Source organism: Perca flavescens, chromosome 11 (assembly GCF_004354835.1).
Source record: "Perca flavescens isolate YP-PL-M2 chromosome 11, PFLA_1.0, whole genome shotgun sequence".
In the NCBI taxonomy this organism is placed as follows: domain Eukaryota; kingdom Metazoa; phylum Chordata; class Actinopteri; order Perciformes; family Percidae; genus Perca; species Perca flavescens.
In genome coordinates, this window is record NC_041341.1 from 24,207,475 (window position 1) to 24,231,468 (window position 23,994).

Sequence of the window (23,994 nt, forward strand, 5' to 3'; positions counted from 1 at the left end):
TGACTCAGTGCTGTCGGGGCTCGCAGGCCACTTCACTAGATACCCCGATCTGACCAATTGGGCTGTAAACTAGCAAAATCACCAATCCTGTTTGTAGTATTTATGGACAGGATATCGAGGCGTAGTCGGGGTGGGGAGGGGTTGCAGTTTGGTGGGCTGGGGATCTCATCGCTGCTCTTTGCAGATGATGTGGTCCTGATGGCATCATCGGCCTGCGACCTTCAGCACTCACTGGATCGGTTCGCAACCGAGTGTGAAGCGGTTGGGATGAGGATCAGCACCTCTAAATCTGAGGCCATGGTTCTCAGCAGGAAACCGATGGAATGCCTTCTCCAGGTAGGGAATGAGTCCTTACCCCAAGTGAAGGAGTTCAAGTACCTTGGGGTTGTGTTCGCGAGTGAGGGGACAATGGAGCGGAGATTGGTCGGAGAATCGGGCGCAGCGGGTGCGGTATTGCATTCAATCTATCGCACTGTTAGACGAAAAGAGAGCTTAGCCAGAAGGCAAAGCTCTCGATCTACCGGGTCAGTTTTCGTTCCTACCCTCACCTATGGTCATGAAGGCTGGGTCATGACCGAAAGAACGAGATCCAGGGTACAAGCGGCTGAAATGGGTTTCCTCAGGAGGGTGGCTGGCGTCTCCCTTAGAGATAGGGTGAGAAGCTCAGTCATCCGTGAGGAGCTCGGAGAGAGCCGCTGCTCTTTGCGCCGAAAGGAGCCAGTTGAGGTGGTTCGGGCATCTGGTAAGGATGCCCCCTGGGCGCCTCCCTAGGGAGGTGTTCCAGGCACGTCCAGCTGGGAGGAGGCCTCGGGGAAGACCCAGGACTAGGTGGAGGGATTATATCTCCAACCTGGCCTGGGAACGCCTCGGGATCCCCCAGTCGGAGCTGGTTAATGTTGCTCGGGAAAGGGAAGTTTGGGGTCCCCTGCTGGAGCTGCTACCCCCGCGACCCGACACCGGATAAGCGGACGAAGATGGATGGATGGATGGAGAAAGAAGGAAAGCTAAGGGAAGTACTGTCTTGTATGGTAATTTAAAAAGAAAATAGATTATGGCCTCCAGTTTGTGGCTTTAATTGATCAAACAGCTATCAATATATTGACCAAAAAAATAAAAGAAAGACAAGGCTCACTTTTGTGCTCACAAGTTTAACAAAAAAGCCTGAAGAAAAATATTTGTACTCAAAGGAAGATTAACTCAGCCTCTTTTATAAAGCATTCTTTAATCCTTCATTCCAAGGAGCACATTGACTTTTCATACGAACATACAGGCAGATTGGTGTAAAGATCTGTGCTGACACACATTCTGGTACCCCAGATTAACAACAATCTGCTACCAAATCTGTTATTTTTAGAAAATCAATAATTTGTGCCTTTTCTATTCAAAACTTGGTTCAGTTTGATACCGTTCTCAATGCTGTACACTGCATATTTACACAGGAGGATTTTCTTCAGCCAGATGTCTAGCCTAAAAAGGCAGTAACCTGTTTTACTCTGTGCTTTAGTGTGTTTTGCCAGTCCATTGCTGGTACTAAGCATTTACATCCGAACTACCAGGCAGTACTTTTTTTTTTAATAAAAGTGTACCATGTGTACACTTTTATTAAAAAAAAAAGAAAGGCCCATCCTGTGGGCAACATTGGAGATCAAATCGAGCACAGTTGATGTTTACTCGAGAGATGTCTCAGCAGTGTGTTTCAACACACCCTCCCCTATGCAAACAACCTGAGGCAATTTCCACACACTTCCTCACGGGAAAGCACAAACAGACTTGGCTGCCTTAACTCAGACACAAGCAGACAGATGGCTCGCTAGATAGGGAGACTCCCCCTTCTCTGTAAGGTGAAGAAATTAGAATAAACGCAGTGTTTTTTCTATGTTGATTTTGTAGTGGCGGCCCACCATGGCAACATTTCTGCCACCATGGTATCAGAAATAGGGCTGTACAGAAAATGTAGTTGTGGTTGCGTTTTAAATGATCTTGCCGACATAATGCACAGTGCAATTTAACAAGTAGACCAATTCAGAGGTTATTGGGTCCGTCCAGTTTAACTCCGGATGGGGTTGTTCGGACAGACCTGCCCCCACTGCTAAATAAAATCCTAAAGGAAACGCTGTAAACGTATACTCTAAATAGCTCTCACAGTCATCGACCTTAGTCACTGAGTGACTCATAACCTTGTTTGTCGTATGCCAGACGCACAAGCTGTACCAATGTGATTAAGGACGGAAAGAATGGCGCATCACACAGCTGCTGGCAAAACACCTTTTCTCTCCAGAAATGTCAAGTCTTCATGAACGAAGACGAATACAGTACACTTAGGTTTTGATTGACAACCATGCATTTAAGAGATAATGCAATAAGCTTTGAAATAGTTTCAAAGGGTCATATGTGCTTCCCAGCTCATATAGAAACCCATTTACATTCAGTTCAACTATATATATGGTAAACTGTACTGTGTACTGAGTAAATGCACAGTAACACAATGCTCATATGTCAACAGTGATCTCATATAAAGTACAATAGATAATCTAATGTTTGTAGTGATGTAATTTAACAACCCTCTCTGTGATATCTCATTTTAATCGAGACATCGAAAATGAGAACACTTGATTGGTTCAAACTATTCAAACTTAAGTCTACGTAACATGGTCTAATCCTCACCTATGACATATAATTGACATTGTGTTCATTTGTGGTGCCTCCACTGCCTTAGTAAAAAGCTAACAGGTCATTTTAGATTTGTTGTAATGATTTTACTTTAAAGCAGGTGCAAAAGGCAACAAACCTTTATCCTTACTGTCTTACATCTGTGGTGTTGAATCTAAAAAGCACACATATTTGTTAGTTTGGTGATCATCTGTTTAGCACAGCTTGCTAGTTCTCTCCATTGTGTATTAACAAAGAGTAGCGGTCACAGCAGCTGCAGAAACACCTTGCAGAGCCTGCAAAAACCGTAATAGGTCAGCACGGGTTGCTTGGGTTTTCACCTACACATTTCAGATTGCAGTATACCGCTCAACAAAGCTTGATGATGTACGAGACATTGAGCTGATGCTGCTGTGGTATAATCCTGACAGTGATCTTTTAGTCAATTCCTATGCCAGACACAGACACATAAATCTACTTAAGAGTCATATATGACCTCAGTCAGACCTCAGTTTAGTGCTCTGCTTCAGTTAAAAATATTTTGTAAATCACAAAAGTTATTAAGGAAGTTGGGACAGTGGGAGTGTTTCACCTTTTAAAAGATGTATGGCATAGTTGAAATAAAATTTTAGAAATAAATAAAGATTATGATGTTAGCCCACAGTCCACAGGGCAGAAGAGAAAAGAAAGGAGAGAAGTGGGAAATCTCTAAACACATTTCCTGTTGGTCAAAACCACGGCTGATTGCATACAAAACAGCTTCTCTCTTTGAGAGGTCTGATACCATTCTTTTGCTTACCAATTTGAATATCTTTCATTGCAGTTATTATTGCTTTTGAGGGGTTCGGGTGTTTGACTGAAATGGTTATCAGAAATAATCTTAGAAATTTAATTTGACTAAAATGTTTTGACTAAAAGATATATTGAGTTCTGTTTTGACTACAACTAGACTAAAATTATGAGAATTTTAGTCGACTAAAACTTGACTAACAAAAAAAGATATCTGAATGACTAAATATGACTAAAACTTACAAAAGGCTAAATAAAAAATAGGTGACAAAATTAACACTACTTTGGTCTCATTGCATAAAAGTGTTTTTAGCACATAAAAATATACAGGCACAAGCAAAAGCAAATGACCAAATTGTGTTACATGAATCAAATAAATGCATGCCTTATTTACATGCAAATAAGATACACTTTGCCCACTTGTTTTAACTAATTTCCTGTTCCATGCACACAAATAATTACATATGCCCAAACATTAAATTAATAGCGTGTCAAAAATGTATTAACAAAATCATTTTCAAAAGAGGTTTTAACACCTTGCAAAACCAAGAATGGAGTCAGTGTTTTATTGATGCCTGTGGTATAATGTGCACATCAGGGGGAAAAAAATATTTGCAAATTGCTTTGTTTCATCTCTGACATATTGGGCCCTATCTTGCACTCAACGCAATTGCCTTTGTACACCGACGCATGTATCATTCCTATTTTGCACCCGACGCACAGAGGACTTTTCTCTCCACAGACGCACGTCGGTAAATTAGCGATTGTATTTGCGCCCCCGGGGGCGGTTCAGCGAAAAGAGTAGGCGTGTTCAGGCGCAAACGTTATCTGGTGCTATTTTGCAGTTTCAGAAAAAAATTCTAAGTCTAAAGTCAGTGGCGCGTTATTCAGATGCTATTTTAGGAGTGTAGCTGCCCCTTGGCTTTATTGATCAAGACGCAGAGAGTTTCAAACGGGTGTCGATTTATTTCTTCCTCTCAACGAGCACCATGCATCATAAGCACCATGAACACCTTGAAAACTACAGAATAAAACAGAAGAAATATATAATGCTTCTATGTAGTTTCACAAATAATTTGCACATAAATCATGTTCACATATTAATAATGTTTACACCCAATTTTAACATTTTAACTAATAGCCAATATGAAATGAAATATGTTTTTAAGCTTTTATGACAAATAAAATATCACATGCTTCCTTTGAATGAAATACAGAATATATTGCTCTTATCTTGAGGACGTGCAATTAACGCATAAACAAATTAAGTAATGACATTCTCTTTTCCAAAATCCTTTCTGATAATGATACAAACTCCACACATTTCCTTCATACCTCATTCCGCTCTCCAAGGGCGCTAATCAAAAGAGTTTCTTCCACCAGCTAGCATGCCTCGACACACCCTCACAGTTCGGAGCTCTTAGAGATAACAGGTACGAACAATACAAAAGTAATGAAGTAAATCACAATGTAAACTTTTTTTTTACAAGATTCAAATGTATGAACACGATAAATAATTAATAGGTTTACAAGTTTTGACTGTTCTCTAACGATGCGTGAGCACCAGATTGTGACAAGAGAGTAGCAGGAAGTTTAGCATCACAAAACATCAGAAGAAGAAGAACACGGCGCTTTTCAAAATAAAGGCCGAACAGACCACATGGTGGCACCGTAGAACCACAACGTCTTGTTAACACATAAATATAATATTGTGTAGGATATTAATGCAATTTATTAGACATTGACAAGGGGCGCATGCTTAGCCATAATGTAGCGTGTGCACAACGCGCATACACTTAGCTTCTCTCATCTACATGGACGCAGCAGTTCCCATTTTTGCAAACCATACATAATTACAAAGAAAAATATTACTGAAAATGCGCTTCAGGTGTTTGGATAGATCAGGAGGCACTTTACAGTACAGTCCTCAAAAAGTCGCAGCATTCTTTGTGGCTTGTTGTGTTTTACACAACATTTCCATGAATCATGGATGTGTTGATAACATAAATGAGGAAATATTAGAGGATTTAAGGATTGGACACTCCGGCGGGATCTGGTCCGGGAGTAACCCGCTCCTAGTGGAGCGGGTGGACGGAGATGGAGTGGGGGGGAGGAGGAAGGGGCACAACAGGAGCAAGTGGTGCGTTTGGAGGCCCACGCTCCATGGCTGCAGCAATCCTCTCCATACTGTGGAGATGCGCCCAAGAGGCCGCAGCAACATCGCCACCCAGTCATCCCGGGCAGCTCCTGCTGGCATGCGCCAGGCAAATCCGCCGTCATAATAGCAATCCACTATGGAACAAGCGCGCCTGTTCTTAAAGGGAATGTGAGATTATGCTCTGATTGGTTTATTGTTACGCCCAAACCACACCTGTTTACTTCAGACCAACCCATTTTAGATTTGCATCGCGTGCAAGAGTCATTTATCCCGCCGTTATAATAGCAACAGCGCCCGAGATCTGCCCACAAAGCTACTTGCGTTTCACGTTTGATACTTGCATTTCAGATCATTAAAATAGGGCCCAAGGTCTCTAAATACACACGCTATACTATACACATATATGCCTACAACACAATACAATTATTGTTTAAAAGACTTTAAGCATTGTCAGTCAATTCCTATGATGTTTCAAAAATCACCTTCTGGCTCTGTGAACTGCAAAACTATCCACCTGAAATTAGTATTACAGTATTTAGCATACTATTGTATAACCACTTCAGCAGCTACTTAGTTGAATCCCTGGTTTAATTAGCAAGCTTCGCTCCCTCTGTTGTGATTGACTGTTTGTGCAAATTACATGCTTCTGTAATTGAAGGGGACACAAATGAAGCGGGTCTGTGCCAGAAACCGGCTGGCTGCAGCTCTTTGGCTGCTGATAGAGGCTGACCAGTCATATATTCCATCATGGCATTTTAAGTATGACATTGTTCTGCTGTGTGTACTCATTGGCAAAGAGAGCAAGAGAGACAGAGTCAGACGGAAAAAGAGAGAGAGCAAGGCGGAGAGGCATAGCAGCAAATTACACGATGCCAAGTACATTAACATATCCATCTGGTGTCTCATTCTTCCTCCACTGCTACTCACCCCATTGGCCTCTGTTGCCCCTATCACTGGGCTTGAATGGGCCCTTCCAGGACAAGGTCATGTTGTTGGCGTGTGTTGTGAATCTGCCACCTGAACCCAAAGGTGCCTGTGGGGGCCTGGCGTACGGACATGCTGGCAGGGTGGCAGTAGTGACTCTATAGTTCTAAACTGACAGGAAGCAAGGCTGAATCACGCAATCTGGGTCACACATACACACAAAGTAACACCTTTCTGTGTTACTGGCTTTAGTTTTCTCTCCCCTTACCTGTCTCTCTCTGGGGTTTTTTCTCTACAATACAGTACTATCAGGATATAAACTTAGCAACACTGATTGATTGTATGTGTTTGTATTGTTAACACGCATTCGACCCTTCAGTGTGTTTATGTGTTTCCCGCAGGAATTGGCAGTCCCTACCGTCTGTTAGCCAGGTTCTATGTGAGTCAGTGATGACTAAGTGTGCAACACTGTGTAATGTGGCCCATAACTTGTATCTATGAGACAGAGACGAGCACACAGACAGATGGCGTGACTGGAGTCCAAATAGCAATTCAGTGGAAATATTGCAGTACTAATTAAGATAGGAAAGGTACACCAAAAGAAAGAGGCAGAGAAATACCAGATTTTTATTGAGTTAACCCTCTGAACCTTATTGCCCAACTGAGTCCAAGCTGTGTAGTGTTTTATCATTATAATAGATAGCAAAAATCAAGTGTTATCTGAAATTAAAATCACATCAGTGGAAGATTCAGGTCTGGCGTTACCTAAGCAGATGCTTTGTAACCTATATCTCTTAATTTATCACATAGACCTAATGATAGTATTTTGTGAACCTGGGAACTCAATGTGGAAGTTTTATTTATAGCACATGGTAAAAGCAATAGTAAAGTTTCAGTTTGGGTAAATGATACTTATATGCGTTGAATTTAGTTTGCATTGCCAGGAACAACAAGCCGCCATCTTATTATTCAGACTGAGAGGAATTTATTTAGCCCAAAAATGGCTGCTGGATGGCACACTGTTCCTCCGTCTGTTGCCCTGCATGAACTTTGAATCAGCTGCTCCAGGACCTGCATCTTTTTGATATGAAAAGTGGATATGACCCTAGAGGATTTTTGATGCAAGGACTTCACTTTCAGAATTTAATGAACTGATGCCCCTGCAGAGACAGAGTAAAAAAAAGAGTGAGCTGCTGAAACATGCCCTTACCAAACCACTGCTGTTTAGTTTTTCTTTTTGACCTGTCAGTACAAGATGATTCAATTAATAGAGAGGAAGATGAAGTGTTTCTGCTGAGTGTTTGCATTTCTTTGCCCTCACCATATGTACACCTGCTCCTTTTTTTTTGCTGTGTCCTTTCATTGTTTGGTCTTAAATGTGTTACTGTGCACGTCCTACCCTTTACCAACCTAACCTAAACCCCTACAACCCCATCAGAACATATTGATGATATGCTGTCATCCCTCTGCCACACTCAATGGCTCCTTCCTTCCTTATACATCATACAGACACAACTGCACACTTCCATAGTGTAAAACTACCTCTAGGTCAAGGAAAGAGACAATAAAAGAAAAGAAATGTGCAGACTTTAAGGTATCTTTGGTAAGTCCAACTTTTACTGGACAACAATTTTGCTAATGTATTAGATCTGGAGAAGTGTTTTATAACTTGCTGGGTTTAATGTATTTGTACTGTAAAAACTTCAGTTTTAGCTGAGTATCTTTAAATTTCCAGTCATTACTTCTTATGCACGAATGACGATCCATATGGATTATAATTACAGCCATTACTATGAATCGGTCAGATGTGGGACATTTCTCTGTGTTCAAGCCAGCAATTGTGATTCAGACAGATATGAAAGCTATATTTTTCATAGAATTCTCACCAAAAGCAGTTTTAGATGAATCAACATTGTTTGCATTGCTGTCCCATTGTTATTTCTCTCTCTGCCTGAGCATTTCTCTTTGTCCCTCCTCTTGTGGGTGGTGGGGTCAAAGGATACTCTTTCATACATTGATTCATAAGAGCCAGCTGGTTGAAGGGCTTCAGAAATATTAACTTAACTCCTTCAAGCAAAAGGGCTCAGGATGTTTTTTTCTTCTCATTAATTGCCTCTGGTTTTGTTTTTGTTATTTGTTCTTCATTAAATCTTATGTGAACATTATTTCGACTTATTCAAAAATTCAACTCTTAATGTGTGCAAGAGAGAACAAATGTTCTTGTTCCAAAGCTCAATATGCATCAGTCTATAAAAGATGTGCCGAAACTGCCTAAAAGGCTTGAGATAATATCTATTTTACTAGCAAAATAGCAAAGAGGTTTTGATAAAAATAAAATCCAAAAGACGATTCCAGACTATCTAATCACATTCATGAGCTGAACTTAGACTACAAAACTGACTTGATTATTCAACTGGAAGCAGCAGATATGAATTCTATGACAGCAGGATTGTTAACTTAAAGAAATAAAATAAAATCAACAGCCGAGGCCAAGTGGGGTCATTCCCTGCTCAGCTGCCACAGTGACAGTTACACGAAGAGGTTGAATCCCATTTAGAGTGATGGCTGTTTGACAGCTCTTCAGAAAAAACACAACTACCGTCCGCCTCTCCCTCAGAATCATATCCTCATCTGAGTCCTCTCCCACATAGAACACCACTGTCATGAAGTAAAACAACCTTTCCAAGCACCTCATGTCATTTGATATTTTTTTCACAAATCATTTCTCTGTTGTCCATGACCAATTTAGGATCGCAACAGCATCCATTCCCTCTGTCGCCTTTGATCTCTAAACTATCTATCTAAATGATTTATTACCCTCTGTAATATTGGCAATTGAAACTGAATTTATTGAGGAAAATACAAGTGAAGGAGCATGGGATAGTTATCGGGCATAGCTAGTCTTTTGTTTTAACCAGAAAATCTTGTTTCAAACCTCTATGCTGCCAAACATCAATCCTGCTGAATTGTCCTTGAGCAGGATCTGTTTGTGAACCTGATCCCTGACCTGACTGCAGAGATGTCCAAAAAAAAAGAAATTCCAACAAAGAGCATTGGACTTTCAAACACCCCATACTTTTCTCACACCGCTCTTTCTACTACAAGTCAAGGAGAGGGAGGAAAAAAACAAATCATAGCCTACTGAGTAGAATTAAGCAGCAATACTGCTAGTTATTGTAATCTTATGCAGTAATTATTCACAAATGTTAGTTACTATGCATCTAACTGGGAAGGGGTTGAATCTATTAGTCATGTGAGCTGTCAATCACAGATGCACCCTGTATGGTGGAGGCCCTATGTTAGTAGTGGTTGTGGGAAGTAAGGAAGACATTGGCCAGCTGGGATAAAAGCCAATGAACGAGGTTATAAAAGAAGCATTTCGTCTTATTGTGGTTTCTGTGTGTGATAATGCACATTGGAAGCTTTATTTTAGAAGAGTCACACAATAAATGTGTGTCAGGTGGCAAGTAACTTTAAATTAAAAAAAAGGCATTTGACGGTCATTTATTTTACCTGGGGTCTTTAAAAAAGTCAGTTATCAAGTGCAGGATAATTCCCATATTGCCAGATCAGCTCTGATTGAGTTGCTTATAACCTGAGAATTCCATGTAATCCCATGATACTTTGTAACAAATGTATTCAGCCCTGATCAAATAATGTTTTGATAAAGCCTCAAGCCTTTTTTCAATTCCAAAGACTAAAATGCCACACGTAAGACAATATTTGTTGCGTCCCTGATTGAAAAAAAACATGATTTACTGTACAATACTAAGGATACAGAATCACTATGAGTTGAATCGGTTATTCCTGAGAGAGCTCAGTAATTAAAATAGTAGAGAACATGGGAAACATGGGAAAAGTGTTGAGATTAAGGTCACTGTGCTTGATCTATGTTTTTTTGTGTAAAATGCCAATGCATTTTAACTGGTTTTGATACATTAAACATGTACTGGAAACAGTTTTTTCAAACTTTAAAGCTCATACAATTAAACAAAAAAATCAAGAGACCTCATTTGGAGGGATATGATACAAATTTAAACTACCTTTTATCCCACATCCCTGTTGTACAATGTGTACTCCCATGAAAGTGTGGCATTTGTCATTCTCAAATTTTTCCTAAATATTGTGGGAATTGGACAAAATTGCAATCCCTCACAAATAATTAGACTTAAAATAGACTTAATTCTACTAGAAGATTCAGGCCTGGCTCCGAGGCATCAACGAATGCTTTACGCACAATTGAGGGTTGTCTGGGCGTCTTAAGGTGTGTGTGTGTGTGTGTGTGTGTGTGTGTGTGTGTGTGTGTGTGTGTGTGTGTGTGTGTGTGTGTGTGTGTGTGTGTGTGTGTGTGTGTGTGTGTGTGTGTGTGTGTGTGTGTGTGTGTGTGTGTGTGTGTTCTAATTCTACATACAACACTTGTTGGCATGGAAGCCAAGTTCTTTCTTTTTAGCAGCCCGCCATATTTGCATACACATTTTCGTGGTATGCAAAGAGCTCAGAAAACAGTACTGTGTGATAAACTTATTAGAAATACTTCCTTTTCAGCAGGTGTAAATACATATATATTATTATGTCTCCCAATATTAATTCTTTTGTGTCAGAGGCCACACATCATTTGACTAGAAACACAAGTAAGGCATAATAGACTGGCGTGCATTCATCCCAACACATAATGCGATAAAAAAGTATCCCTGGATTTTTAAGAGTGGCAGTAAAACATGTTGCATGTGGCACTTTTTAATATGGTTTCCATATTTGTTTATCCTTTTCTTTAATGAGTATAACTATTTTTCCATTTGATTATTATTAATCATCATTAATTAATCATTATTATCTCATTATTATTATTATTATTATTATTATTATTATTATTATTATTATTATTATTATTGCATACTGCGCCTCTTCGATTACACTCATGCAAGTGTTTGTGGGTACTCTATGTTCAGATAAGAGGGACAAATCCTCCTCTCTGCTGCAGGTACTGCAGTTGATTTTGCATTAAGCATTCATCAGAGAGAATAAATGTATCCCTCACACACTGCTAACAATGTCTGAGCACAGACAAATTGTTCATATCCAAGCTGCCCCCTAATGTCATTTTCTAAATTCATTCTGACATGGGAGCTCAAAATGAAATGAAAGCCTTCCGCTTTCATCAGTATTGTGTTATCACCCCCCCGCCCCCTTCTCTCAGTTTCTCCTCCACATTGGTCCGATTCGTTTCACCACATTCCTTAAACAGTGATTCACCTTCTCCCATGCCCACTGGGATCTTTTTATATCCAAAAAATACATTAAGCATGCACAACGTCAAGCAGATGCTACACTGGTGACACAAACCTCCAATAAAACTGCACCGTTATTCACAATATGATAACACAAAAAACAGTCACCAAACATCCTGTGCCCTCCAGAAATACTGGCATCCCAGTTCAAATGAGCCAAAGAGGCTGTACTATAAAAGAGATAATCAGCACAGATGAGTCATGCGCTCTTGCTGCTGAGTCTCTGGTATTGTGCACTTTAAAGCAGATGTACAGTACTGACATCATTTACCTAAAAAGTAAATAAAACTAAATTTCACTGTGGTTTGGTATAACTTTTGGTAATATAATATTATAGTATTACATGTTGCTTAGCCTTTTATTGTGTGGCAGTGAGGGGGCAGTAGTAGGTGCTTGAGCTGTATCGTGCAAGGGCCAAGCTTCACTTCGAGCTTCAGATTATTTTTTTGTTAGAAATGCTTAAAAATATGTAAACTGACATCAACATCAAATAGTTTTGTAGCCTGATATGTATGAAATCAGATGCTTCTGTCATAATGAAGCCAATTACATAATGCCACACACTTATCCACACCTAAACAAGACTTCCTCAAGGTTCCCATATTGTAAAAAGTAAGATTTCAATTTCTTCTTTGATTATAAAGCAGGTGCTATATACTCTGAAAGTGTCAAAATGCTCAATCCACAGAGAAATGCACACATCCCATATTCAGAAACAGTGACTTTAAACGAGCCGTCAGGACTTCTGTAAAGACTCAAAGCATTGTCATGAAAGGGTTCGTCTAATATCGTACAAAACTGTGTGCACAACAATTGTATGATATCCTACGAAATTACGGCAACCCCTGGCCGGTCACATGACGTCCGGTCACATGACGTCCGGTCACATGACGTCCAGTCGCATGACGTCCAGTCACATGACGTCCAGTCACATGACCGTAAGTTTTAGCGGCCTTTACAGATAAATTTAGCCAAGAAAAGGTTACTGTGAGCCACATACAGGGCACCGTGAGGTTATGCTCTTTTGGTCGTTTAGTTAAGATTAGAAAAAGGATTGTGGGGGCTAGGGCTGGGCGATAAAACGATAACGTTATGTATCGCGATAGAAACATAATCAATATCAATAGAAAATGCGGTCGATAAAACGTTTGATAACTTGTTTTTCTTCATCAGAAGAAACCAGAGGTTGTGAATCAAGTTTGGTTGCATGAACAAAGGCCCTCACTCTCTGGCAACCTAGCAACGTGGGGAGTGACACTCTAACAGCCAATCATGTAACAGTATCAAGTTTGGTTGCGCCACATCGCTGTCTCGTGTTCTTCAATAACAGAACCGGCATGGAGTGGAAAGTGAGTGCCGCAGCGAGCGAGGAAATCGTTGATAAAACAGGAAAAGTCAGTATCGCAGTTTTGGGGATTTTATAAGTCTGACCGTAGTCAGACCAATGTCATCAGACCAACACTGGTACTAGCATAAACTTGTTTTACCACTTTAGCCGCGCTCACACTTTCGAGCACAGCCGTATTCGCCATCAACGTCCAACAACATCTGCAGCTGCAACACGGCACAAGCAGCAGACCACCATGGAGAGGTACTCTGCATCAGCGCCTTACTAAACGCTACAAAGAAATAACGGAGGCAGACATGCTGAGCACTGTCCAGAAGCCAGGTTACCAACCTAGCACTAAACCTGCAGAAAATAGTTCCTTCTCAGGTTTCTTATATTTAGCTAACACTTTGCACTATTTTATGACACTTTATTAAGCACTTCTTACTTATTCTTTAATTTTGCACCTTAATGTTAAGAGATAATTGTTAAGTGTTCATTGTGATTTTAGACCTGTTTACATTTGAATTATGTGTTTTCCATGGTTGTGTTGACATTTCTGCTTTTACAACTGAGGGGATTATAATCAGAGCAGGGTTAAGTTTAAAATAAAAATGTTTAAATTTAATATATTTTTCTCCTGGTCCTTATTTTAAATAGGTAATAAAAAATATCAATAATTATCGATATGAAAAACTTATATCGTGATACAGTTTTCAACCATATCGCCCAGCCCTAGTGGGGGCGGCCTCTACTCACCCAGTAAGAGCATGCGCCCCATGTAGGCTGAGTCCTTTGCAGCGGCCCGGGTTTGAATCCAACCTGCGGCCCTTTGCTGCGTGTCATCCCCCATCTCTCTCCCCCTTTTCTGTCTATCCACTGTCACTGTCTAATAAAGGGAAAAGCCCCAAAAAATGATCTTAAAAACACTGGTCACTAGTGCCCTATATTTAGAAAGTGTGGCCAACTCAAATCATGGGCGCCATATTGGATACCAACGTCAGATGACTCTACAGTGTAACCCTATGGGGCGGACATGCTATCTTGAAATAAATCGCTTATTTTCACCATAAACAGACATATACATGTTATTATCAACGTTTGTCAATATCTAAAAAGCCCTTACGGAAATATTCCAGTGTATATTTACCTTCTATATCGTAAAAAATGCCCATGTAGTGAGTGGCCACGTTGCCTAATAAGTCTCTTAGCAGTGTTTACCTTTCTAATGTCCGCTTGCATGCAGGCTAACTATAGCTAGCTTTGTGTGTAACGTAACACAAACCCACCCATCTCAGAAGAGCGAAGCTCAATATTTCATTGAATAAAATCATGGTACAAAAGGAGAACTAACGCCACAGGTCTTATGTTGACAACGTGGACGCAGATATAGGAAACTCTGAAGGCAGTCGTAATATTTAGCTACCTAGCAGGCTAGGCTAACGCTGTTGCGCTAACGTTAGCAAACATTGCCATAGTTGTCTAAACTTGTGAATGCCGAACAACATCCCCGTCCAAGCTGTGTTTCACTTTCCCTCCAATATTATTATGAAGATAATAAAGACACCTGGACTCGGTCAAGACCAAAAGCCATAGCTATGACTGTGGCAAGATCACAAACATTTAGGTACATGGAGTGCTAGCAAAAAAGCTAACGCTAGTATAAGGCTAACTTCAAACTTCATTCATTTCTAAAGCAGTGTTAGAACTTTTTTGACAGCAATGTACACATTAACAATGGTATTACTATATTTGTCCTATATAATTTGTTATCATATCGAAGAGAGATATTGACATTTACCTCACACAATAATGAACAGCTCCCATACTTTTTGCTTTTTTGCTTCAACGGGGGTACTTGTGAAATCTTTTGCTGCTTCCCTATCTTTCATTGCAGCCAAACGCACAACAGTTGGGCATTTTTTCAGTGATTTATGTCATTTTTTTAATAATTTATTAAAATTTCCACTATTCCCTGCACTATATCAATGGGAATCAGATGAATGTTGGTATCAAACAAAACTCAACAAAGATTGTTCTTGCTCGGGCTTTAACTTCTGGATCTTCAGCAGCGTTGCCACAACGGACCGATTGGCTTTGCTCGCATCTTTCTTGTGCACGTCCTAACGTCATCATTCTCAGCCACTCCATCTGTTCGCTGATTGGACTGCCAAATTTTTGGCCAGAGAAAACCAAAGATTATACCACGAACCCAGACAGCGTACTGATGGGAAATTAAAATTTAGCGGAAGTACGAAGGTGGGCGGAGCCAGGCTGGAATACAACAGACATTATGAGAAAAATTGTGTTTTTTGAACATTAAAGCATGTAAACATGTTATGGTAGAAGCCCAAAATAGAAGTATGAACCTGAAATGAGCATAATATGGGACGTTTAAGTAATAAACAATATATTAATTACAGTATATGGTGGCATGCTGTGAGATCCTCTTGTGCCACTATGTGCAGAGATCCACAGTGAGAAACGTCATTCTGACCCCAACCCAGCAGGCAGCTCACCTAACACACATATTCGCTAAAGAAAAAAAACACACAAGAGGTTTATAGAGCCTCTGTAGGATGTTCAATCTCATTAGAAGTGTTTCCTCATGAATAACATTGAATAAGGATGAATCACTCGATTATAGATTCCTGTGCGTGCGCTGCCTATGTGTCTTGACAGCTTCCTCTGTGTGCGACAGTGTGTGTGTGTGTGTGTGTGTGTGTATCTATCTTGCCAGAATAAACAGCAGTGGGAAGTGCCAGTCAGTGAAAAATGGGCGCCACCTCTCCTCGCTCTTCTATTGATCTAATCTCTAGCCCTTTGCCACTACCCCCTAAATCTGTCTTCACAAAACACATCTGAGGACAATCCCGTCCTGTTTGTGTGACTCTTTGAAATAAGCATAAATAACCATAATGGGAGGTCAGAATATTTTTTGGGAGAGCTGTAATTCTCCTGGCTGGTGAGAAGGAGATTAAGCATCCTGAAAACAGACCGGAATCAGTGCTTCAGCCCTTTTCACCTTTCCTTCTTCTTTTATAAATGGGATTTCCTTCACCAATATTTACATTTAAAAAGTACTCTGTATTCTTACAGTCAGTAAATCAGGCAGAAATCAGTAATATTTACATGCATCAGAATGATGGATAGCCAATATGCAAAACTGCATTAGCTAGTGGAATGTGATAGTATTTAGGTAATGTTTTTCAAAAATACAAGCATGGCCTGAAACTCCATGTGATTCAATGCCTTTGACATTTCTGCTCCTATACATTGGGATTTTTTCCTTGGCTTGCTTTCCTATGTAAAATCTACGTGTGCAGGATTTAGGACACGGGCCTGAGCCTTACTGATTGGAAAGCAGTCCGTGTCTGGAGGACTGATCATAACAGAGTCCATGTGAAGCCTTTGTATTTTTCCTGGTGGTAGGCGTACCTGAAATACTGCTTCCACAACTGGCATCTCCCTGGCTGTGGCATCCGGGTTTGCTGCAATTACAAACCTCTGGCTGTGAGTTGTTCTCATCACACCCACATGGGAGGGCAGTGAATGAGAGCAACCGAGTAGAAAAAGTAAAAAAGTTTGTTCCACACACATGTCTGCAGCCACTTCCCACACTTCACTTTTCCATCACCTCCCCCTCTCAATCTCATTGTGCTGGCAAATTAAAATTCACGTGTTGCCAAGCCGTCCATTCTCCCTCCTCTGCTTAATTGTCTCGAAAATTGAGGAGATTACTAGGCACGATTTATGTACCAATAAGAATTTGTCAGAAACCTGGCAATCTATACCATGACATACACACACGCAGACTTTGATGATTTGGAAGCTGTAGGCAGTGGCCATCATTGGATACCGCCGCTCTCAACCTGTATCCTTTTCAATTCTACCCTTTCTGTATATGACATTGAGCAAGCATGACTAAAAACACTCACACATAGAAGTATGAAAATCACACATCACTCTCACACACATACACACACACACAATGCGGTGTATTTTGATGCTGATCAACAATCTCTGTCTACACAAGTGTCACTTTCCTAACATTTACTCTCCTAAACTTTAAACGTCACACTGCAGCATACCCGACATCATTGTTATTTATTTTTTTATTTTTTCAACCTTTATTTAACCAGTAACAGTCACATTGCGTTACAGTAACTCCTGGCCAAGACTGGTGGCAAAAAGTTTAAAAATACATAAAAGACAGGACAAAGGTTACATACTACACCACAAATCTCTGTACATACACTATACATACTAGAACACAAACAAGACATTACACTTAACTTAAGCTAATACAGACATACAACTTAAAGGGCACCTAGTTAAAAGCAATTACACTGTTCAGTCAGAGTTGACTTTAAAAGGTTTTTGTAGTAGTTGAAGTATTGAATGGTGTTACAGATGGTATATGCTATTTTCTAAGGAGGTTAGATATGGTCTGCTCAGTTGTCTTTACATGTCAGCAGGCGAGGTCACTTAATCATTCAAATATTTGCTACATTTAGATTGTGTATGGTAAATTACACCATTTTGGATTAGACACACAAGCAGCAAAGATTTGCATAAATCATACTGTACATTTATCACCAAATGTTTTGGAAATCAACACCCACTCATTGTTGTGTTTATAGTTGGAAAATATATAGTTTTATTAGTCACTTAAATTAAGCTGCCAGGAGTTCATGAATCTAGTATTAGTGTAACATATTTCAAAGCTGGCAACAATGGTTAGCAGCTGAGCTAACATTTGGCAGGCTAATTGAGCCTGGGGCCAGTGATGATATTCCTGCAAGCAAACATAAACTGCAGTTAATGATCATCATATATCAGTGAGCGAGGGCTGTGCATTTCACCACGTTTCCTGATCCCATGAATCATAGGTGTCATCATATTGTTGATTGGGTGTTGTATCGTGTGAAATTCAATTTGATTTTATTTATAGTATCAAATCATACAGTTATCTCAAGACACTTTACAGATATATTAGTTCTAGACCGCGCTCTATCATTTACAAAGACCCAACAATTCCAATAATTCCCCCAATAGCAAGCATTTAGTGCAATAGTGGCGAGGAAAAACTTCCTTTTAGGGAGAAACCTCGGACAGACTCAGGCTCTTGGTAGGTGCTGTCTGACGGTGCCAATTGAGGGTGTGATGAACAGTGGCAATAATAGTCACAATAAAGATAATGGAACTATGACTAGAAATAGTTGTAGTAGTTCAAGGTGTAGCAGGGCACTGCAGGGTGTAGCAGGACGTAGCAGGGCACTGCAGAGCGTAGCAGGGCATAGCAGGGCGTGGAGCAGGACCACGGCAACAGCTGCAACCGTGATTTAGGTGCCACCCTAATCCAAGGAAAACTGCTGGGCGAAAAAAACATAAAGACTCCGGGGAATAAGCTCCCCAGAGCTAGGTTTGTAACAAGCTTTTTTTGGACATGGATGCACAAAGATGGAAAGAGAGAGGAGAGAGGAGCTCAGTGTGTAAAAGGAAGGAAGTCCCCCGGGTAGTCTAAAACTATAACAGCATAATTAAGAGCTGGTGCAAGGCAAACCTGAGCCAGTTCTATAAGGGTTGGTAGATGAATCTTACGACTATGAAGAGAAGCAGAGAAGAGAAGGGGTGCTGTGTCTGCTTCTATACACCCTCCCCCGCTGGAGGAATGGATTGGTGTAAACGATATTGTTTTTGTCAATTTCATATCCACACAAATTGTCATGCTTTGCACATTATAATATAAACTGAAATAAACTATTCATATTCATATTTATAGGTGGCACTTTTAGTTTAGAGCTTTGTGGGTACAACAGTGTGGGTAGCGTTAAACTAATAAACAGACATCCAAAGAACAAAATCTAAACAAACAAGCACAAAGAAATCCTCACCTTTAATCAAGCTTCTTTACTGCTGCTCATCTTGATCATGATCATCTTATGTGTGTGTGACAATAACTTAATTATGTCTAAAGTCCGCACTTTCCTTGTCCTTGGTCGCCTAGTTTTCTTTTTTTTTTATTCTCTACAAGCTCAATATGGGTGATCTTTTCTCAGTTCTTCTGTGAACTTCTTTCTACCCCCGCCATCCCACCCACATGCACACGCACGCACACACACACACACACACACACACACACACACACACACACACACACACACACACACACACACATGCAAGTGTGTATCTCCATGTGAGATGATGTCTGCAGGTTTGTGTGAGTTTGTGTGTAAATAGCCAGGTGTATGCTGAAACCCCATGCTCTCTCCTGGGAGCAAGCCAAATGAGGCAGTGTGATTATAGCCTCACCAATGTAATCTCACCTCTTAGACTGTCGCCACTCAACCCCACCTACCGCCCCCCTCCTCTCTCCTCCTCCATCCACTCCTCCTTTCGTTCTGGCCCATTCCAGCTAAATCCAATTTGTTATGGTTTCAAACAAGGCCTTGTTTTTCTGTGCTCTCACCACTTCAAACAAAGTGGCTTCTGTTATTGCTCGTCCAATTTAAAATAGTTTTTTTTCCCCCTCATCTTTCTTTCCCTTCAGGTCCCATCTTTCTTTCCTTCCAGGTCCACTCTTGCTGTGATGCACAATAGGCAGTGTTCTCTAGATGTGACTCAAGATGTGTAGCACAAGGTGCAGCCACTGCAAAGCTTTTACACAACTATACAGAGCTTGTCTTTTGTAGCTTAAGGACACTATTGGCATTTTTGTGTCAGACTGAACTTTTCTATCTGCTTTTGTGTAGCTAGTTGAAGTCCATGTGTGTGTCTATGTGTGTTTTGCAGGGGATGATGTACCTGGAGGAGCGTAGGCTTGTCCACAGGGATCTGGCAGCCCGAAATGTTCTGGTCAAATATCCCAACCACATCAAGATCACCGACTTTGGTCTGGCTCGCCTGTTGGATGTTAATGAGAAGGAATACAATGCTGATGGAGGAAAGGTAAATCCTGTCATCACTTTTTGACACGTCATTTACACTATCAGACGAATAAACAAATGTCTACATTTGACATATTTTAGCCCCACACTAAAAGTGAGGGCAAGACTATAAAGGGTAGAATGGGACCCTGAAATAATTATAAATGTTTTGAGTGACAAGCTGACCCGTCGCCAGACCTCAGTCTTAAGGGGGGCATATGAAATACATGGGAGGGCACAATTATTATTAGCGTACAGTACGTATATTTATAATAATCATATACTCTTGTTATACTATTTGTACGTAATCATCACGTTAAACATAACCAACAGCAATATGACCAGGTAGCCTATATAGCCTACAACACATTACATAGAAGCAATGTTATGAATATCCATAAATCACTTGACTATACAACATATTAGATGTAACACCAGAAGCATCTCTCAAACATTGCATTTTAAAGCAGTCAACAGAAGGATATGCATTGCTATGCATGTGCCATGAGACACGCACGCACGCACACACACACACACACACACACACACACACACACACACACACACACACACACACACACACACACACACACACACACAGAGACTTTGAACCTACCGGTACTTTGAGTGGAGGCAGCCTGTCCTCTCTCCAGTCCCTCCTGTCATTTGAAGCTGCATGCTTATTTAAGCCCTTGTCTGTAAATATTAACCCCTTAATGAAGAAGGTCGCGTCCGATGATACAGATGTGAATTTCCTGCAGGCATAACAAAATGCGGAGTCCTTTTCCACCGAGTATCCTAACCAAACATTTTGACTGGATATTTCCTCAACACAACCTGTTTGGGTTTGTCCGTCACACCCCCTGATTCAACAGTTAGTTGTGGCCCAAATGCTGCCCCAGTCGCAGTTGCACTTGACCTGCAGGTCCTGCCAGGCCCAGGGTTGGGCTCCATGGAGCTACTAGCATCAGGCTCAGACTGTCGTCCAGGGGCTCCTTCTCCAACGACAACATCAGGAGGCGTCGGTGTCGTATCCAATTTGGCAGAGGAGAATGTTGGTGGGCTTTTCAACCACTTACGGATATCCGTGACTAACTGAAGCGAGTAAGCTGGCAAAAACTCATCCAGCTTTCAAAAATGTGCGCTAACTGTTGAGCGGCTACACTGACGTAGGCTACGTCACGTTGTAGCCTAACTTTCTTTTTAGTAAGGCCGTGATAGGCTGTTGCAGTGTAGATTCCCATCAATCACACAAAAATCACACCATTATTTATATTTTTTATGTTTTAATGATAAAGAATGCAACATTAATGCAACACAAAATTAGCAACTATGATAATATAAAATAAAAGTCATTTTTTAGAAGAGAAGAGATCTGTGCCTCAAGTATTTTTTGGGGCGGGCCCGGCCCCCTATAGCCCGCCCATAGCGACGGGTGTGGTGACAAGTTTGATATATTGATTTGTGGATATATTTAGAAAGAAGCTTATTCCTTTAAGCTTCTTCTTGTATATTTTGGGAAATGCACTTTTTCTTTCTTGCTGAGAGTTAGATGAGTGTATCAATACCACTCATATCTGTATGGTAATTATAAAGCTACAGCTAGCAGCCGCTTAGCTATGTCTAACTTATTTCTTGGCCAGGCACATTGATTTCTTAATGTGTGTTCAAACAGACTGTGGTGGGAATTTTAGAGGTGGTGCATGCAAAGTCAATGAAAAGAAAAGGAATTGAACACAAGTCACATCCATTCCAGTTGTTGCTTGAGTTTAAAATGTTTCATTTGCACATATCCCGTGGCTTTATGAATCAGCTTCATGAACATAAAAGATAGGAAAAAAAGACAGACTGGAGGGAAATAACAAAGAGTTCAGAGTTGATTCAGAGGCTAAGCTGAACAAAAACACACAGACACAGATCAATTAGTACGTCCGTTGGTAGCTAGCTTACTAACAGCTAACGTCACGGTGTTTAGTTGGTACATTGGCTGTTTTGGGTGAACAGTCACAAATGGCCGAGGTGCTAAATAAATACTGTGAAAGTATCAAAACGCTCAATTTACAGAGAAATGCACGTAAAAAAGCCTGTATTCAGAAACTGTGCCTTTAAACGAGCCGTCATGATGGTGCAGAGACTTTGAGAGTGCAGATGTGGGAGACCCGGAAATACTGACCAATCAAAGCAGACTGGGCTTTTCGGGGAGGGGGGCTTAAAGAGACAGGCGCTAAAACAGAGCATTTCAGACAATGTATCAATATACAGGTATATTCAGACAGACATTGTGAGAAAAAATTTTTTTTAACATTAAAGCTTTAGTGCTTAACTTTTTTATATTAATGAACATCCGTTACATTCTAGCCATTGCCAAATGAGTTGATACAAAGCTAATTAATACTATCAGCTGTTTAGAACATGGTGTTGTCCAGCGACTTTGGCACGCAGAAACTCAAGTGAAGATAATTACCTCTAGTCCATCTTGTTTTTTTAATCCACCATGTCCTCCTTGGCTACAAGTAATTGTGTGAAGGAGGGGTGGGGGCGCATGCACAATTACGGAAGGCTTGTGTCATGTGGATGCAACAATAGTGGTGTTGTCATTACTTAGAATTCCTCATGGGGGAGGCAGAAACTATGCACTATAGCTTTAAAGCATGTAAAAATCTTCTAGTAGAAACCCAAAATACAAGTATGGACCTGAAAATGAGCATAATGTGTGACCTTTAAAAAATCCACAGGGAGAGACGTCATTAAGTAGTAGGAATATTAGTGTATCTAGTGGTAATAGTAATATTTGTAGCACTACTGGTGGCATTATTAAACCAGAACTGTAAGGGGTTGAATAGTGGCTGTTATACTGTGTAATGAGTGACCTTGTTATCTGTTTTTATTATGTGCTGTTTGATGGGTTTTGGAGGCTCAATGAGAAACAATATTATTAAATTACTCTTTTGGACCACACCATTGACATGTTATAAAAGACAACAACAGACATTAAGAATAATTTGGGTTTTATATCCTGAGGGAGTAACTTAGCCCATCACAAAGGACAGTTTTAGTGGAGTCAGTGAGATACTATTCTGCTCTATTGGACCGTTTTATTTACTTCTGGGGAATGGAGATCTCAAAACTCTATAAACGTAGCAAACAAATATGTCCTTGGAGCTCTCTGTACATGGGCTACTGTCCTCTTTTAATCTTTGTTTATCCTTTTACCCTTTTGTTTTGTGTTTTTAAACCATTTCTTTATATTTTCATCCTCTCTCACCCCACTTTCTTGTTAGTCCATCATGGTTTGTGTCAATGCTGAGCGGTCTGGTATTATCCCCTCCACTGAGAGAAAGACAGACACTCTAACCTTCGACATCCCCCACCCCTCAACCTCCATCACTGTAATCAATAGAATTGGCCTTCAAATCTAATCACAGTGTTAAGCTGCATCCCAGACTGCCCTGCCATTTGCCCCATTATATTCCAATAGAGATGGAGCGTGTTTTTATGTGTGTGCTTGTCTTCTCTTTCATCAAACCTTGTTTTTCTTCATTCTGTCATACCACTACTCTCTCTATCATAGTTTACACAATCAGTTCTGCCAAAACAGTTCATTGTATGCCAACACCTCACCAACAGATAATCCAAGTTTAGTCTGAACCAACACTTATGTTGTCAGGTTTAAAAAAAAAAAAATGTAAGGAAATATAAGAGAAAGGAGCTCAACTTTTTTTAATGGTGAATGTTGCATGTATATAATACTGACGTGCTATGCTTCTATCTGACAGATGCCCATCAAATGGATGGCACTGGAGTGTATCCATTACAGGAAGTTTACTCATCAGAGTGACGTTTGGAGTTACGGTAAGTTTCAAATTTCCTTTTAGGGAACTTGTGAAGTGGACAAACCACTATTTTCATATATCAGACAAGCCAAGTAAT

The 23,994-nt window shown here is 40.4% G+C and overlaps 1 protein-coding gene across 3 annotated transcripts in view; it reads left to right on the plus strand.

Annotated features, from left to right (window-relative positions):
• erbb4b (erb-b2 receptor tyrosine kinase 4b) overlaps nucleotides 1-23,994 on the plus strand; it is a 356,219-nt gene that overhangs the window by 314,929 nt on the left and 17,296 nt on the right. For all 3 annotated transcript variants that reach the window (XM_028591051.1, XM_028591052.1, XM_028591053.1), the window contains exons 21-22: nucleotides 19,931-20,086; nucleotides 23,841-23,916. In XM_028591051.1, the coding sequence (XP_028446852.1) occupies nucleotides 19,931-20,086; nucleotides 23,841-23,916 (232 nt within the window). The remainder of the gene's footprint in view (nucleotides 1-19,930; nucleotides 20,087-23,840; nucleotides 23,917-23,994) is intronic.